The sequence below is a fragment of the Sphaeramia orbicularis genome, chromosome 8 (genome assembly GCF_902148855.1).
Source record: "Sphaeramia orbicularis chromosome 8, fSphaOr1.1, whole genome shotgun sequence".
Lineage (NCBI taxonomy): Eukaryota > Metazoa > Chordata > Actinopteri > Kurtiformes > Apogonidae > Sphaeramia > Sphaeramia orbicularis.
This window is the reverse complement of record NC_043964.1, coordinates 31,410,416-31,430,222: the sequence shown is the minus strand read 5'-3', so window position 1 is coordinate 31,430,222 and position 19,807 is coordinate 31,410,416. Positions and strand designations below refer to the sequence as shown.

General features: G+C 40.1%; 1 protein-coding gene across 2 annotated transcripts; it reads right to left on the bottom strand.

Moving 5' to 3' along the window:
* Positions 1 to 1,662: 1,662 nt before the first annotated feature.
* nptx2a (neuronal pentraxin 2a) lies at positions 1,663 to 18,835 on the bottom strand. 2 transcript variants are annotated; one of them, XM_030141661.1, is made up of 5 exons: positions 17,932 to 18,835; positions 14,625 to 14,868; positions 10,693 to 10,937; positions 5,300 to 5,479; positions 1,663 to 4,677 (listed from the first exon to the last, which is right to left on the bottom strand). In XM_030141661.1, exons 1-5 carry the CDS (start codon positions 18,394 to 18,396, stop codon positions 4,450 to 4,452), a joined length of 1,362 nt encoding a protein of 453 aa, XP_029997521.1. In that variant the 5' UTR covers positions 18,397 to 18,835; the 3' UTR covers positions 1,663 to 4,449. The 2 variants fall into 2 exon arrangements, with proteins under 2 accessions (XP_029997521.1, XP_029997520.1); XM_030141660.1 differs by having other exon boundaries at positions 14,625 to 14,871; positions 17,932 to 18,834.
* Between the last annotated feature and the right edge of the window lie 972 nt (positions 18,836 to 19,807).

Below are 19,807 nucleotides of genomic sequence, written 5' to 3'. Positions count from 1 at the left end.
GCTTCTTCTGGGCGTAAATAATTAAGACTATCTGAGAGGGAAGAGCAGAGATGTTTAACCTGTTCTTCTGATGAAACATGGTGCTGCAGCCTAATGTTCATTGAGTGACTATTACTACTACTTATAAGCTAATAATAATACAGTCATTATATTTCACCACGGAAGGCAGCTTATCATTTTGAGCAACAAAATAGACGTGTGAGAAGAAAAGTGTGAAGGGTACTTGTGCCTAATTTAAAAATGGCTGCCAGACAGAAGCAAAGATGGGAACAAAATATAACATTTTGATGCATAATTTTATAAAGGCAGTGATTCAGGCTGAAAGGGGTGTGCGAGTTTCAGTAATAGTATGCGACATCCAAGAAAACAGCAGTTTTCAAATGCCTTGGAGAGCCTCGCCTTCTGCACAGGCTTTTCTTCCATCAGGCTTTAATTACTAAGCCAAAGACTTCTCTAGTCTCAATTCTGAAACTTGTTTTTCTCACAGCCTTTATAGAGCTGATCGTGGAGATTCCACGGGGACGTCGCAAAAGAGGGTGCTAGGAGCAGAATGTCACATTAATTTTACCCCTTTCCCACACCCGTCCCCTCCACCCCCTGCAGATCCATGCATATATCAAGTGACAGTCAAATACACTCTGTGATTTGATTTTAATTATGTGATTTTCACGTATTTTCTCACAACCTCAGGGAAAGTTGGAGAAGCCAGCTGATCCAGAACACTGAGAGAGAAGGGCTTGGATGTGAGAGGAAGCTGTAACAAATTAAGTACCAAATAATTATTTACTGTCACTCTACCCTGCTATGGATGGATAAATGGACAATCTGGTAACATCGCCAAATTGGTAATGCATTTTTAGTGATGTAGCGGTATCATTACATCTGCAGCAGCTGCAGAGATTGTTTCTCTACTAACCCTCAAGGATTTTGCTGGTTGGGAATCTACCTCTCAAACTCTATCACTGTGGGAGAAAAACTCAATAACTGGAACAAATTTACTCTTCAGAACCAACACACCAACAAAGTGTTGCTTTCTGTCACACACCCACATGCACACAGACACACACAGACACATACACACACGTTTGTTCTGTTGAATCATACCACTGTCAGAGAGACAGATGAAACCCGTAACACTCTTAGATGATGCGTTTCTGTTCAATTCCCCTTTCGGTTAGATTCCATTACTGCCATGCAACACCTTCTGCAAGATAATTTGTCTTATACACAGTATTCAGTAAACCTGAGGGAAAATGGCAGTAATTAAAGAAGGAGTATTATATGATAGTAGAAATCAGTCTATCATAAGCCTGTACTAAAATTTATTCTTGGGTTCCTGTCAAAGCGCATCACAGGCAAACAGCCTCCTTCTCTAACACACAGCATTGCTTTTTTGAATCATAATAATAGGGGATAGGTTTGGGACTTAAACACAACCCACTTGTGTTGCTCTGCATCCTTTATCAACTTAGCAGCAACAGTGATGGACGAGTTGTCTGGTTGTAGCACAAGAAAAAAAACAATTTTATCCCTCTGTTCTGCAGCTCACTGGTCGATAATTACAAAAAGAAAACACACACTTCCTATTGTCATCATCATTTCTCCTGGTGTATTCTTTCCCAAACATCTAGACAGAAAAATACAATGCTTGTTTTACATAAATGAATTTGTTTATCATTTATTCAAACACAAGTTGGAATGTTTTCTTAAATAATTCATTGTACTTAACATTTGAGAATACCACAATATGCAGTGTTACAGTAGCAATGCTTTGAAATTTAGATAGAGATAGAGATAGAGAGAGGGAGAGAGTGCTATGAAAACATCACACACATATCACATCGTTGGTTGTTGGAGGTTCCACATTTTTGTTATTGAAAAAAAAAAAATGGGCCCCCCGGTGCGTCATCACCAACACACTGACAGTAGCGTTAACACACAGTGGAGGAGAATGAAGAAGGCTCACAGTGTCCTACATTGTAGCAGCTTCCATAATCCGCATGGGCAGATTTTTTCATTTCCACCTGGAAGTCTGCCAGTCCAGAGGATTTCTCCACTGTTGACAACACTGCATCGCACAAATGAGAGGACGCATCCTTCCATGTGTATTATGGCTAGTCCTACAAATGATATGGCTACCAACTGGACAAACACCTGCATCTCTATTAGAATTAGTGAGACAAAACTGTCAAAATTGTTAGCTTTGTTAATCTCGATGAAAGATTAAAGCACGTGTCCTTTTAAGGAAACGTCAGTTAAGAATGGTGCGTGACCTTGGCAGGATTACACTGCACTTCATCACTAATTCAGCGATGATATTTTAATAAAACATGCTTGCAACTATATAAAAAAGGCTGTTGCAATTCTGCAGTTCTTTTAAACAAGGTTACTGCTTTAAATGTAACACCTCTGAAACTTTTTCACTCTTTTATTGGGTGCAAAATGACATTCAACCACATGGCAGAAAGGTGCAAAATGTAAATGGGTACTGCACATGAAGGTGGTGTTAAAACGATGGTAGCAATCACATTTTTATTTTTTCTTGTGTCCCTCATTGTCTGTGCTCTTAGTGCTTTAAAAGCTGACAAAAGGTTTGAATCGTTCACAAGCAAAAGCACATATGGTTCTCACAAAAGGCCATTCACCATTAAAACAAAGCAGTTTTGCTTTTTTTTGTACATAATGTGCTGCCACTGGATGAGAATGAGCTGAAAAGCAATAAAAATACACTTTTCTACAGGAAAGAAATCTGTTGGTCTATATTGAAACTTACAAGGACACTCAAAAGGAGGAACAATCACAACATATGGCGACGTATTCAACAAGTCCATTGCAATGTTGAGTGTGCACCTTTTAGTAACATTCTGTGCTGTCCAGTAACCTACTGCATACTATATATATATATATATTTTTTTTTTTTTCAAATCTGGATGCAGTTATTTTTTAAATGGCTTTTCTATTTGCATCTAAAAAAATCCACAAGCAGCAGAAAGAAACTCAGAATCAATCTTTTTGGTTGCCTCTTTTCTACATCATGTTATGGGCTCAAGGATTAGTCATCTCAATATTTTACTGCTTAATTAAACCAAATGAATGGCTGCAAAAACATTAACGTAACCAAGCTACAATACTTGACCTTTTATTCATTGAGCAGCGCTATAGATGATTCAAACATCCACAAAATCCACCCTTGGAGATAAAAAAAAATCAAAAAAAAAATCCATTGATTAAAACTATTTCAAAGTCCATCTGATTGCAACATTCATAGCGTTCCCTCATTTGACATCTCTTCTTAACCAGAAGGTCTCAATGATCGCGACCTTTTAGGTCCGATGGACACCAGTGGACTACAGTTATTTGACATTTAGTGCTAGCTCATTCATAAACACAGATAATTACTACCCAGATGAGGAATTAAGGATTGTCCTTGAAGGTCAGTCCCAGCCCACACGGGGCACTTGGCTGGCATCCGCAGCTCTGTCGATATGCCAGTCCTGGGCAGCTGTCCGACATTGCTATTAACCTGAGCAGAGCCAGCCCATCCATAAAGCTGTTTGGGACATGGCAGCTGCTCAAGGGGCAGAGAGGTATTAAGCGTAGATTTACAAGAATGAAAATGTCCTGCCTCACTTATAATCTGTGGTATTTTTACACACAAGACAAGACATACTGCATAAACATACACAACACACACACACATACACACACTCTTACATAATGCAGCCTTGGCTTGTATGGACTCACGCACGCATCCACACATCATGTCTGTTTTGGCAGAGTGCATGCACTGTCACTTTGAGTCGACTTCCGTTCTCTGCACAGGCTCATGCAAAATATTTTCGACAATCTGCCATGTTCAGGTGTCTCAAGGTAATCAGCGTTGAGGATCGGTCTTGTCCAATTTGAACTCATGAGCATCCGGCTCATTTCACTGTGCTTCTGGTTCAGCACTTCATTGCTCTTCAAACAGCAAGGAAGCTCACAGCATGTAGTACTCTACCATGTAACACAGGCATAGTGTTCCACAGCACATCAAAGCCCGTTTGAGCTCGCATTCACTATGAATACAGTGCAGCATTGTCAGTATAAGGAATGCAACCAAAAGAGCCATTTTTCAAAGAAAAGTCGAATGAAAGATCTACTGAAGAGAAAATACAGAATGGCAGTAGGTCATATCATTACAGTAGACTGATGCAACCGCATATCTTCTTCAAATGAGGGGACTAATTTTACGTCTCCTGTAATGTCTTCACAGTTCAAACTGAATAGACACATCAACATGTGAATTTGAGTCCCATAAATGATGATTAATGAGACTATGTAGCCAGACTGTATAAATATGATAAGTCGTTGCACTGGTACCCTTCCCTTTGGCAGCAGCAACAACACAGAGTAAATACTTAGCTTCCATACCCCAGTGGTGATACTGGGTTCTTTCCATCAGATCCTTTAGGAATCAAAAGCACGATCTTCACAGATCTCCAGCGCAGCTTTACTTGCACCGCCAAACACTTCCACATTAGCGTCGATCCACGGGACCACGTTGCCGGGCATGTAGGCTGAGCAGTTGGCCAGGCCCATGATGTCCACAGGCCGCAGAACTCGATCCCACATGTTGAACTGACTAAGCTCACCCACAAAGGCCTGCGTGGCGTCAAAGCGGCCTCCGACTATATCCTTTAAAGAGAAGCAGAAGATGAGAGACAAGTTTACTTTTTAGGGAAATGTAAATACACTTAAATTAAAACAAATCGATTCCATTTGATTTCCATCAAACTGCCACGCAACACTGGAAGTGAATTAGTGCGGAGCCACTCTCGGATGTCGTAGTGTTGTGCAATCTCTAGCAATCTTACATCTGCTGGAGATAAAGGGAGGCTGTGTATATTACTTTGACATTAAGCTTTCCTTAGTCTCCAAGGCTAACGCTGTATGAATTAATGCCACTCTTTAGGGAATTATTCATACATCACTATACATTTCTAAATACATAGTGCTGTCATCGAGCTAACTGCTGTAATGACCCTGTAATGCAGCTCCCAAGGGCATTACAGCGCTGTTTACAGGTAGATGAATGAGGTAATACTGAAAGGGCCATGATAGCGTGAGAAGAGCCTCTCCACCCTCTCTCCCCTGCTCCCTGTTCTGTGCCTCCGGCAGTGGGCTCAAGGGGGAATACACACAGATTGTACTGACACAGAGGAAAAACACACACACATACACACACACTGGAGTTCCCACAGAGACGAAGCATACACACACCTGTTCCCTAATGCCTTAGCTTCTGCACTGCTCTCACCTGCTCCTGGCCCAGGATGATCACCCCTCCAGGTTTAATTGGGTGCCATGGGGCCAGGTTGTCCCCTGTGCCTAGTCTCTCCCCATCCTGGTAAGCCTCCCAGAAACCGTCTCTGGTAGTCCAAGTGATACAGATGTGATGCCAGCGCCCGTCACTCACTGACAGAGGGAGCTGGGCCACCTGATTGGAAATACAAGTGCAAAAGGTGAGCGACATCAGGACAAAGAGCAAAGGTGCAGGGAAGGAGAATGGGGGAGCAAGATGAGTCAAGAGAGACTTGAGATTAATTGCGCCATGTTAGAAACAAGGACAGCAATTAGAGGGGTTAGGGCTTCAAAAGACAACCTTCTCTAGAGACTTCTCCAGATGAGCCAGCACGACATATAAAATTTAGATTACCCAGGTGACATCAAGGGGTAAAACATCCTTCAAAGCAGTCGGGTAGCTCACAGCAAAACACTGTCCTCTTATGCTTTTGTGCTTTGTTCGTAGATCAAAGACAAACAACCGGTTATTTTACCAGCCCAGTGCATCATGACATCATAGTCCACTGAGGATACACAGCAACACATGAGACTCTAACTATGTAACTCATTAGCGTTTTCCTTTTGAGTCTGCAGAATAACTTCACACCCTTATCTGTTAGTACTATTGCGTCTGAGTGCAGATACAGGTCTAGGTGCAATAATTTTAAAAAGCTGGTAACGTCACTGAAAATAAAACTCAAGTCACTGGCAATTACAGAAGCAATTTACCTGGTTAAGGATACCAGATGGGATCTTAATACCACTGGGACCATAGGGAACACTGGCAGTATTTGAGAAAAGACTTTTGTTGGACTGACTGCATGTAGATTTTCTTAAAATAAAAAATAAAGTCTTATCTAATCTTGTGCAGCACTTACGGTATGACAGCTGTGGTAGTTGGCAAACAAAGAGCTTAATAATAAAACACTATCCACAAGGCACACACAAATATGAATACATGACTCATTCAACATTTAAAAGAATTGAAATGAATTCATTTGTAAGACATAAAGGTGCAGTTATTACACAGTAGAAATGTATCTTTCCCAAATGGCATTTTTAAAGAAGTACACGTTCACTTAGCAGCGAAAGTATATTGTAACATTAACTATGGGTTTACTTCATATAGAAGTCAGTCTGGCATGTCTAACTGGAAGGCTGGTTTTAGCACCTGCATCTACTTTTCTTATGCTGTGATATGTCATCATGTCCTTTGTGAAAAAGAAATGTGATGTACAGTTTTTACTTATTTTTCAAAGGACATTTTGTACTTGTTCTTCAACTCTGAAAAGATGAAATAAGATTCTGAAGATAAGGGTAAAATATTTTCAGAAGGTCATGTGAGAAGTGAAGTACTAAAGTTTCTGTTTCCAATTGACATTAATGTTTAACATTAATAGAAATTCGGTTCAAAGAATGAGACTTAAATTGAAATTGTGCCCAAAGAAAACACTTAAAACATGAAGATTTTCAATAGTATTTGAATCATTTGAAGTCATAATGAAATCTGGAGAATATTCTTTCAGATAATGCCAGACTTTTAAAGCTTGAAGCATCAGATTACACATGCACATTTGCAAAAAGAACACAGTGTTAATGTTGAACAACACCGGCTGAACTCATTACAGAATAAAAGTCTTGGCAGTCGTGTGTGACTGGAAAATGGAGATGCCAGAAGCACGTTTTTCCTGAATTTAACCCTTTATAGGGCAAATGACTATTTTTGGTAATTTCTGCATACATTACAAGACAGTGACAGCAACAGTTCCAGTGAGGACAGTGAGGCAATAATCTAAGGTCCAGTGTGGTCTACAGGGTCTGTAAGGTCCACCTCTGCATGAACAGTGAGTGTACCTGCTTTGTTAGGTACCATGAAGTAATGGTACTAATGTAAGGAATGATGTTCAAAGGGATAATGTGGATGTGGACAGGGGTCTGGATCAGCACTTATGTTGGTCTAATGTTCTAAAATACATGTTCCTTTCACCTTATATGTGTTTTTCTTGTGTTTTTTATATTTACTTCTTCTTTAATTTTGCCACTAATGGGTAGGAACCAAATATGGTAACTTCACTGACCTAGATTTTCTACATAACCAGGGTGCGATTTGTCAAAAAAACACAGGGCGGGATGTTTTTGTTTTTGTCAGTGTGAGGGGGGCAGTTATAAATGTGGGGGTGTGGTCCATAACTAATGTAACTAACGCTGGTGTGAAACGAAAGTGAAATTTTGCATTCCTTCACCATCCAACTCACGGTTCTATTCCTCTCTTATACAACGGATCTTACACGAAATTTTCACAACTTCTAACCTGTGTCCACTGGACCTCCTGCACTGCTCTATGCACCCCCCCCCCCACAAATGCTGAGCCACATGAATTTGTCACATTTACCCCCCCTTTATGGTACCCCAGTGCATGGGGACGTTCACAAATTCTGAGACTGCCAACAGGTCGGTTCAGGTGAATGTTAGTGCCAGTAATGTAGGATATAGGTGTAAGAACACTGTCAAAACCTGTCTGTTATTTACACTGGATGCCCCCCCCCCCCCCCCCCCAGGACGAAATTCACTGACCAGAAGTAGGGATGTAAAAACCAGAGGGGGAGGTTGATCCCCCCATCCCTCCCAATAAATTGCACAATGTACATAACAATAAAAAAAACTTCAAAAATTGTCATGTTATTAAATTGTTATGTCCTCCAATAACACACTAAGTAGGGATGGGAATCGAGAACCGGTTCTTTTTGAGAACGTTTGCCTGCCTGCTTAAAGATTCTGCTTATCGATTCCGCCTTCATTGTGCATGCGTGATGACGTCACGCATACGCTGCATTGTTTTGGTCAGAACGTAGCCAACATGGCGTTGAGGCAGAAACAGTCTAAAAAGTCGACACCAGGTCCACTGGAGCACTGTGAAAGCTTCCATTTCTTCAAAATGGTGGAATCCCTCCAATATGTTCAAACATTGGTCCACAGCATTTACAGGAGTGTCACGTATTTGATATGCTACTTAGTGACACTTGTGAATCTAATGGCAGAGTGAACACCAGGCCGTCATCCGGGCCCAGTTCTGGTTCTGGTGCGGGCAACAAATGTCGTACCCCCTCAAGTTTTCGAAGGTAGGGGAAAGGAAATGAGGTGCACAACAATGGGAGACGAGCTGAGACGAGCCGAGTCGAACTGGTTCTGGCAATGCAGCAATAGTGGAATAAGTAAAACGCCTTAAGTTTCACTTTCACTGCCCCCCCCACAAACCAGGCCGGCGTCATCTGTTATTATTATTTGTACATACTGTAAATGTTATATTTTCGGTGCAGAGATGGAAATATAAAAGACAGTTAATGCAGACACACCCATTTGTACTCTTTAATTCCCTCACCCAATGAGAATCGATGAGAGAATCGATAAGGAATTGGATCGATAAGCAAAATCAAAAATGGAATCAGAGTCGTTAAATTCTTATCGATTCCCATCCCTAACACTAAGGTTTACATTTAGAACTTCTGAGTACTTCTCTGAATGCCCTATAAAGGGTTAACACTGAATGTTGAAGATACAGTACGAGATGGAAACAGTTTAATTGAAAAAAGAGATACAATTTCCTGATTAAGATGTTGCTTGACCACAGTAAAGATTCCCCGTTTGCATCGTCACCAAAAAAACAAAATACAGACAGTGCTGCACTTTTCAAAATTGTTGAGGCAGCGTTCTGGTTTCCACTCAGTATGCATCCTACTGAACAGCATAAACAATGTGCCCCAGTGGACCCTGTTATCACTGAGAACAAGTTCAACACATGGATGTGTTAGTGCACATACGGTAATCATATTCACTCGTCTTGCCTCTGTCTCCTACATCTCGCTTTTTGCTCCACTTCTTGTGTCTGTTGCTTTCTCTCTCAGTTTCTGGTACATTATAACTTCCTTTTTCTAGCTTCTTGTGATCTTTCAATCTTTCCTCCCTTCTCTCAGCACTCTATCACCTCTAAGGCTCTGCAGCTTTCCTGTTTCTTATCCTCTTCCTTCTTTTTTCTCCTCATACTCTCATCCCTTTCTCCGACCATCCTTCTCTAATCTGTCTGACTTGAACACATGTATAATGCATGGTGAAGGGAAAAGCTGTGAGGAGACTTGCCTGTGCCAATAATGCCCAACGTAAACAAGACAGAGGGAAAAAAAAAAAAAAAAAATCCTCTCCAGTGCAGGAACATTCTGCCCAAAAAAATCCCTCCAATCCACCGTGACACTGCCGCAGAGACAACCATGTCATCAGGTAATGAAAAATCTGTACTGACAACCTACACTGACATCACAATTATAATTTTCCCTTTTAAGACTCAATGCTGTAAAACGCTTCCACCACTTCACTTAGACTTTTAGTATTTTGCATTTCATTAGTTGATTGGGAACTCTGAGTTGTAAGTGCATAGTTAGAGTATAGTGTACACTGGATTGAAAGTAAATGGGCCCTTCAAATGAGCACACATGGCAGCATATATTCTCCAATGAATTACTGTTATTCTTGGGTGTGTGTGGAATGTGGGTCAGTGATATTAAATGTTTATAAGGTGCAAAATTAAATATTCAGAGCTGATGGGCAGCGAATCTTCACTCAGTTGTGTCATTACTGTGCTCATTGCTTGTGCATACAGTAGGTATTTGATTGTTTCATACCACAGAGGAGACTACTGCTTACATATTCATACAGTTAATTAGTGCCAGTGTTGCTCTACATTCGCTACTGTCAGCTATTGCAGAGTTGCCAGGCAAATAATAAATGATTCTGAGCCTCACTCAACTCGATCCTCAGATAATCGACATCATAGTGGCCCTCCTCCCTGTCAGAAAGCACTCAATGAACACTAGTGAGCTGCCAGCAGTTCATGTGATAGTGATTCACTGTACAGGGGTTGGACAAAATAATGGAAACACCTTCACCTCAAGATGATAATGCCCCAATCCATACAGCTACAATTGTTAAAGAATGGCATGAGGAACATTCTAATGAAGTTGAGCATCTCGTATGGCCGGCACAGTCCCCAGACCTCAACATTATTGAGCATTTATGGTCAGTTTTAGAGATTCAAGTAAGACGTCGATTTCCACCGCCATCGTCTCTAAAAGAGTTGGAGGGTATTCTAACTGAAGAATGGCTTAAAATTCCTTTGGAAACAATTCACAAGTTGTATGAATCAATACCTCGGAGAATTGAGGCTGTAATTGCCGCAAAAGGCGGACCTACACCATATTAAATTATATTTTGTTGATTTTTTTAAGGTGTTTCCATTATTTTGTCCAACCCCTGTATATGACGGTTTTGACAGATACTGCACTTCTCAAAACTGAATGTTACAGATGATCAACTCACCTTATCATTAACCAGTAGCTCAATGGGGTTGTTGCCCCATTCGATGAGGACTATCTCATTTGCCTGGCCTGGCACGCCGTAAGAAAATGGGGTTCCTATACCAGGACTGGCACTAGACTTGAGCCACATGCACACGGTGAAGGCATACATTTCTGGAAGGCTCTTCTTGATTCGTCCATACAGATAATTAGTACGAAGAGGGAGAGAAACCTTGAAATCCTCAGGTGACTTGAAGGCATTATTACCTGTTGAGAGATAGTGACAACACATGGTTATATATTTAGAATGTTGCCTCAAACGATGGTGTTTAAAGTCAGTATAAATCAGTGTTTTTCAGCCTTGGGGTCGGGACCCCCTGTGGGGTCACCTGGGATTCAAATGTAGTTGCCTGAAATTTCTAGTAATTGATAAAAATAAAAACTTACTAATAAAAAATATATGGTGAGTTGAGAGAGACAATCCCAATACATAAAAGACATATTGAAATGTGAAGCTGAAACTGAAGCACTGTGGTATTGTTTATTTTTCAAATGTTCATTGTGGTCGGTTTCAGATGCTGCGGCTCTTTCATAATTCATCATTTGAGTTATTGATTGTTCAGTATTAATTGCCAGCCTTGTAAATCCAAGCTGGACTGACTGTACATATCCTGACCAAGGGAAATCAAATTCTCACTTTGTGCAGTAATCTACACCTGGCTTTTCTGCCTCTGTCCATAATAATATACATTATATAGCCTAAATGTCATCTAAAATTAATGTTTATTTGCAACATAGCAAATTATTACATAATCAAAAACAAATTAATTTTAGCAAAAGAAAATTTCTCCATTTGAATGTCTGGGGTCACCAGAAATTTGTGATGTTAAAATGGGGTCATGAGCCAAAAAAGGTTGGGAACCACTGACATAAATGCTGATCTTCTCTTAACCCATAAAGACCCAAACACCCGCTGGTGACCATTCACTGATCTTAAATTATTGATATTTGTTGATGCATGAATCCTAATACATGTGAATAATTCATGTGAAATACAGTTTGTCATCTTTTCATGGTCATCAGATATGACCCATTTGGACGTTCAGAGGCTCTGTAGTGAACACCGTCATCTTCTACAACACTGATTCACCAGTAAAACCTCTGGAGTTGGATCACTGACAGTGGATGGACACACTGGGTTTACTTTCAGTTAATAATATACTTAGCGCCATTAAAAATGCACAAGTCAGAATAATATATATATTTGGAGATATGTTAAAGTAATTGGTTTGGGGTTACCTTCATATTAAAGAGAGAAGCATTGGTCAATAGAGAATGAACTGTGGACAAATTGTGATCAACCCAACAGGTTTATTCAGTGCACTGAATACAGGTACTCAGAAATTGAAAGTGTCATCGTTTATTATCGGGTGTGTCCACCTCTGGCTTCCAAACAAGTAGTGCAACGACGACGCATGGAACTGGCAAGTCTCATGATCCTGTCCTGTCCTGAGGGATCTGATGCAATCTGATCTGGCGCTTAGACACTGATTGTACTGCGATGACAGCGCAGACAGCGAGCGACTTCACCACGGCTCAGACCTGCTCGTAACATGTCAATGGCACGTTCTGTCTGTTGTGTCGTAAGTTGTGGCATTTCGAGCTGGGAAAAACATTTCAACGTTCCCTTTGCTGCTTTTATATCGACTATTGACCACACCTAAAGGTGCCAGTCAAGTGTGACTCTGTACAAGAGATGCGACCTAATATCTGACATTAAGGGATTAGTCCAAACACTGACGTCAAGCATGTCGGGAATGAAAAAAATACAACTGTTAACTGTATTACTCATCTCGTGAGCAACATATACAAAATAGGTACCTGAGCAAATCATTTTCTGGAAACTACACCATATGTTTGGACTATGTGTGTATATATTTTACTGAAAAAGTCACTTTTTAAGGAATTTTCTCTATTTCTGATATAATAACCCTCAACTTTAATCTGAGCTTTTATGAACATCTGGATGATCAGTAAATTAAATATAGGAAAATACCATATTTTGACTGAAAAAATGCAAAATACAGAAGATAATATTATAATAAATGGTGATAAATCACTGAAGAAAGGTTAAATCAAGAGAAATATTCATTTGGGAACTGACACAAAAGTAGCAGTGGGTCCATATGGGTTAAACACCAGGGGCATATCGATGGAAGGTGCAGAAACAGACAGAAGTACTTGGTCAGAAGCTAAAATTGTGAACAGAACCAAAAGTACAATAAGTACAATCAGAGCACCCACTGTTCTTGCACCAAAATCTGTTCATACAGTTTAGTAAATTAATGTATTTAATAGACTTTGACTTTGAACCAACAAATTCACTTCAGTTCATCCTTGAGCCCAAGCGTATGTTTGTACCAAATTACAAGACATTATGTGAATCGCTTTTGGAGGCACTGCATTTAAACAGAGACTGACATCAGACATTATTGAGGTGTGTGGAACTGTAGTGTTGGTGAAGGTTTGCCAACTGTTTCCAATGTCACATGGATGAAATTTGAGGCTGTAGACATGTCATTCTATTAGCGTGTCTGTCAGCTGCAAGAAGTAAAAGCAAGTGCTGGAATGGAGTCCAAGGACACTTAATTTCAAGAATTATTATCATTATTAATCAGGCTTTTGCATTGATTAATCCTCAGCTTTTACATTTAATTAGTTGTAGGAGTTAGTTAATATGTGGTGTGTTAAAGGCAGATTAAGAAATCTGCAGCTAAAAAGCTTACAAAAAATTAACAAGAAACGGAGTGAAGGTGAATGCCAGATGATGCATCGCCAAGAAGACACAAAGAGACCGGGAGAGACGCTTCTTGAAAATGTAAAGAGAAAATGAAAAAGTTGTGAAATCACACTCGCATACTACTTTGCAGTGAGTTTGCACAAAGCATCATGCTGCATATTTTAATGGGACTGAGCCAGATTTAACTGTGTGTTTGTGCTGAACACTGTTTAGAACCGTGCATTTTTCTGTTATATTGGATTAGATAGATAGATAGATAGATAGGTAGATAGATAGATAGATAGATAGATAGATAGATAGATAGATAGATAGATAGATAGATAGATAGATAGATAGATAGATAGATAGATAGATAGATAGATAGATAGATAGATAGATATCATATAAAATGTGTTGCAGTAATGTAGCAGAATAATCTGCTGCGACTATCCCCAAGCTCCTCTAAGGGCTCCAGGTCAAACTTTAAAGTGTACCTTAGTATATATAACTATATTCACTGAGCTGTAGTCCTATCATCACTGGTAAAAGTTTTATATTTCAAACTGACATATCACATACTCCAAACTCAGAAATCATTGTGAAAAATGCATCAACACACCCTGGCAGAATTTTGATACAAATTGAACATAATAAGGCACAGAAACTTAGTATTTATTACAAGGGTTCATCACTCAAGAAGGTGGTTATATTATTATGTCTACCTCTTTTGCATATAATTGATTTCAGTTACCCTAAAATAACCTTGCAGCCTCAAACTGCCACTGCCTGAGGCAACGAGGCCTCAAACGATGCACAGTTGCCAACAGGAAATGTCCACTTCGTACTCAGATAATCTCATAAAAGAAGTTTCCTTTGGGCGGAAATATTCTGTGTTACTTTGACATCTACCATCAAAGGGATACCCTGGAGTGTGGACATCTCTCCAAAATTTCTTAAACTAATTAAATATTCGCTGTTGCTTTCCAAGCCTTATTTTCAAGACCAGTAGCTGCTCCGAGAATGGCTCTGAGAAAACTTTGTTGTGAGATTTTTACTTGCATCATCAGAAATTTGCACAGGGATTGACTAATTAGTGCTAAATCTGGCAGACAAAAAAACAAAAGCCATGGCAATAAATCTGGCCAAGTTTTCACAGCACCCATTGTATCACTTACTTTTTTCAAGCTCAGTGATCCTCTCCAGAAGGGAGTTGAGTGCACTTTCTGTGCGTTGGCGGTGGGCCGCAGTTTCATTGTAAAGCTGGCTTTTCTCTTCCTCCAGCTCGGCTACTTTTCGGAGGAGCTGCGTCTCCAGTGCACCGAGACGCTGCCGCAGGAGCTCCCGCAACTCTGGTGGCAGCGGAGTCAGGACCGAGACCCCTCCTGCTGATGTGTTTGTGCTCGGGAGACGCAAACTCTGCTGCTGAGATGCAGAGTAGGAAAGATAACAGGGACATAGATGGATGGATGGATGGATGGATGGATGGATGGATGGATGGATGGATAGATAGATAGATAGATAGATAGATAGATAGATAGATAGATAGATAGATAGATAGATAGATAGATAGATAGATAGATAGATAGATAGATAGATAGATAGATAGATAGATAGATAGATAGATAGATAGTGGACAGACAGACAGTGGGGAGTGAGACGTACAGACAGTGACACACATTTAATACAGTTAATCCTGTACTCACAGTCAGTCTCCATAAAGGCCTAGATTTTTAGCAGATGACTAATCTCATCCACTGTTTAGGTCTCCTATCCTTTTAGCACCATTGTTTTGAACACAGTAATATCACCATGAAGACACCGTGTACTGTACTTGTGGCGGGCTTTGACTGGTGACCTGCCAAACACGCCCAATGGCTGGGCCGGGTATTAAAGGTAGGTGTCATTTGTGACGTGACCTCAAGTTCACGTTAGCTCACAGATGGTTTGTAAAAAGAGGTTAGGCTCATACAACTGTTCACGTGCGGCGCTGCCAAGTCATTTTTAATGGAAGTTGTTGGGCTGCAGGTTGATTTGTTGCCACGGTTGCAAAGTAGATTTATTAAATTAATCTGTACAATGTTACCCATTAAACTGTAGTAAAATAAGTGACCTCTTCTCATGATATTATAGTGATAATGGGATTTATTCTTGATACATAAAGTGTAATTTGGAGTCATTGCACCTGGTCTACCTACAGGTATTAATAAAGTCACCTTGAACCTTTAACCTTGGTCAAAGGTGTTTATTGATGCACTGTAAAAAAACATGACTGTAGAATTAACACCCAGAAGTTGTAAAATTGCAACATGAAAAAACTGTAAAGGACAAAACTATGCAAAGTTGTTTATTTGAAAAATTTTTGTGTTAACGATTGAATCAAATATAGCTGTAGTTTTTACAGGAAGAGTATGTGAACAAAACCAGATTTGTATGTAGAAATGATGTATTTCTATTGTTTTATTGTTGAAATAACGGCGTATTTGCTTTTTTTTTTTTTAAATAAAAAAGTTAGAAACAAGTAAACATTTAACAATGTAACATTTTAAAATTGTAAATTAATGGGTTGGTGGAGTTGGTAGAGCCAGTAACCAAAGGGTTGGTGGTTCGAATCCTGGCTCTGACTGTCCATATGTCCAAGTGTCCATGGAAGACACTGAACCCTAAACTGCTCCCAGTTGGACCTGGTGGATTTGGAAAGAGCTTTGGACACCATGAAGGTGGAGAAAATGTGCTAAATAAGTCCAGTCCATTAACCATTTAAATCTACATGTTTAAAATGTTAAATCTACATGTTTAAAATGTTAAATCTACATGTTTAAAATGTTCAATCTACATGTTTAAAATGTTCAATCTACATGTTACTCTGTAAATATGTTTACAGTTGGATGTGTTTTTTACAGTATTGTTCTGGTAACCACAGCTGCCAGTTTTTTTCCATAAAAACAACAGGATTTTTTTTTTTACAGTGTGTGTATAAATAGGAATAAAATGAAGAATCCATCCATCCATCCATCCATCCATCCATCCATCCATCCATCCATCCATCCATCCATCCATCCATCCATCCAATTCATGCATTCTGACATCTGACTCTTTTCAGAAGTGTCAGAAATGCTCCAAATAAATATTAGAAATAGCTAAATCCAGGTACTTTTCCTCCTAGATGATGTTAAAAAAATGCTGAAAGAGTAGTTGCTAAAACTAGAACTTGCTAAATCCAGCAAGAAAACAGTTTGTTGTCGGTTCACTCACTGTACTGTAAAAGCCGTCAGATGTTCCTGATGTTGCAATATTGTCTGTTCACTTTTGGGTTCGCACACTTTGTGACACTTTTACAGATGACGACAAAATTTTCTTGACATGATAGAACTATCTAAATAGCTCAGCTGTGAACACTGTTTGATCTGCTGTTGAAGACTAAGAAATTGCAGTGTCCTGTTGTGATTATTGTGAGAGGTCCTGCTGCAACCCCACCAGCCACCCCAGCTTTTCAATAATCACTATGTTAAGCAGATACAGATCAATGGATATGTGATTAAAATGCAATATATTATATACTACCCTCGCAGCTGCAGTGGATTCTTGATTTGATCAGGGTATTAAAGCTTCTAATCAAGGAGAGAGGGAGTGGGGGGAAGGGAATAAAGAGATGGATGTATCGGCAATGCAGCAAACTGTATATCAAAATAACCTTGAATTTAAATAAACAGTAGTGTAATTGTTTATGGTATCAGGCTTGTCAGATGGTGAAAAATGTACTACACTGTCGTAATGACATAAGAGATAAAGCCAAGGCTTATATCAACCTTCCTGTATGTAAACCACTTCACTATAGGTGACCTCAATTCATGTAAATATGATCTCTGAGCCTCGTGGAATTAATTCTAACCACACAACTGGCATCTCTTCAGAGTGAACAAAAAGGCCGTTGCAAAGCTCTCAGGTAGAAATATATAAGTGATGAAATCTTATGCATCTAATTAATTCATTCATCGATTTGCTGCAATGTAAGTGAAAGTGTGGAAGTGGGTGGAATGATTTTCATCAGCTGGGAGAAATAATTAGGCACATGACTCCAAATAAAACACTATATGGAACACACACAGAACCTCATAAATTATTCAAGGTTGCATTGCAAATCCCTGCACCACATACATGATTACACCTCTGACAAGATTTTTGTTGCTCATATCTTATTTATGACTCTTGTGCACTGGGTTTTGACATCAGAGTTATCTTTGAATGATTAAAAACGTATTGATGTGACATGCCCATTATGTGACCCTTTGATCTCACATCCCCCCTGTGAGATTTCCTGTGGACGTGTGCGCAGTGCTGTGCAGTATGATCATTTACAAACGGAAATACATAGCAAAGATGGAAGGAGCTGTGAGCACTTCATACAATGATGGGGAGGATTAGAACGTCAGTTTGGTGAAGAACATGTACGTTTACGCATAAAGTGCGTTTAATTCTATTTACCTCTAAGTTCTCCAGCCGGCCTTTGAGACTCTGCATGGTCTTGCCCAGCTGGTCTATGGTCTCGCCAGGGTCCCGGGGCAGATCTCCCATGGTGTTCTTGCCGTACTCCTTCCTTCTAGAGCCCTGACCCCGGGATTTGCCCTGCGACGACTCGTCCGCCGCCGCCTCGCAGCGCGCCAGCTTGGAGTTGAGCTCCTTGATGGTTCCCTGCTGGCTCACGATGGTCTCCTTCTGCTGCAGAATGGTCTCCCGGAGCTGGATAATCGTATTCCGCAGCTCATCCTCCACAGGGGTGCTGCTCTGGACACGGTTTCCCGTTGGACCATATCCGCATCCCGGCTCCGCGCCCGGGGGAATTGCGTTACAAACGAATCGGCCACCTGTGGCATCCTGGGTTCGCACCGTGCGTCCGCTGACCAAATACAACAGTCCAACTAAGAGACTCAGCATCCCGACTAGACGCATCAACTCCACGTATAACTCCTAAATCACTGGCCTGTGTGTTTTAAGTATCCGTTTAAATTTTCAGATGTCTTCTATAAACTCGTTAATTGAAGTGGATGCGCGCATTTTTTCTGGATTTCCAAAGCAGAACAAAACAAGCAAACTAAGTTTACCTGGAAAAACCAAGTGAGAATCCGATTTGAAACGTGGTAAAATCATATATCCACCAACCACATGGTCTGTCCAATTAAAAATATACAAATGTTAATTCTTACTTTCAGCCTGCGAAAACTCCGGAGGTGAAAATGAGAATGCGCTATCCTTTGTGCTAGGAAAACTTTTCTAATATAGGAAAAATCAAACAAATCCACAGTAGACTGCAGGGAAGTCAGTTTTGCCAGTGTTGCCTCTCCGGTTGGTTGGATTGTCAGTGAGTGGTGCTGAAAAGACAGCGACGCTGCTCAGCCAGATTATTATAGGGAGATGCGCACTGGCGCTTCCGCTCATCATCTGTGCGCTCCGGTTATTCCGTTTCAATCTACGTCACCACTGAATCCCAGCGGGTCCAAGTCATGTCAAAAGTATGTATCAGTGATTTCATGAACAGGTCTAAAAACGCTGAGTCTGAACGGTGTCAAACGGCGATGCATGAAGACTGAGCAGAGCAAAGGCTGATGAGGGTGATTCATATCCTTCAGATGAAGATAGTGTGAACCCATGGAGGAATCAAGTGGCTCATCAGCACTGAATTTGTTTGACCTAAATGCATTGCATCAGTACCTTAGATGTTTTCTTTCCTCCAGGCGGACTTGTTCTAAGGTCAAACTTCTAACATTAATAAATGAAACTAAAATGTGTTAACTGGCACTTCACATGGGATATTAAAAGCATGACTGGAATGTCAACAGTCTCTCAGCTGCATTCAATGACATCTGCAAAATGTAGAGAATCATATAAAAATGTTTGTACCACTGTGAAGTTGACTATCTGTGTAAATGTGTAAAGTGATCAAAATGTTGAAGAGACTTTTATGAGTAGACCATCAGGCTTGTGTCTCAATGTCACAGTATAAAACAGCCATTAAATCTGCACTGTAAAAAAAAATCCTGTTGTTTTTACAGAAAAAAACTGGCAGCTGTGGTTTCCAGAACAATACTGTAAAAAAACACATCCAACTGTAACCATATTTACGGAGTAACATGTAGATTTAACATTTTAAACATGCAGATTTAACTGGTAAATGGACTGCACTTATTTAGCACATTTTCTACACCTTCATGGTGTCCAAAGTCACCAGATCAATTTAAGGTTCAGTGTCTTCCATGGACACTTTGACATATGGACAGTCAGAGCCAGGATTCGAACCACCAACCCTCTGGTTACTGGACGAGCCGCTCTACCAACTCTACCAACTCATTCATTTACAAATTTA

Excerpts from the sequence above, each read along its gene's own strand:
- nptx2a (XM_030141660.1), bottom strand. The coding sequence starts at position 18,396 with ATGCGTCTAGTCGGGATGCTGAGTCTCTTAGTTGGACTGTTGTATTTG. Across the intron at positions 5,480-10,692 it reads AGCTACTGGTTAATGATAAG|GTGGCCCAGCTCCCTCTGTC; the intron begins GTGAGTTGATCA and ends ATTTCCAATCAG. Across the intron at positions 4,678-5,299 it reads TCATCCTGGGCCAGGAGCAG|GATATAGTCGGAGGCCGCTT; the intron begins GTGAGAGCAGTG and ends TTCTCTTTAAAG.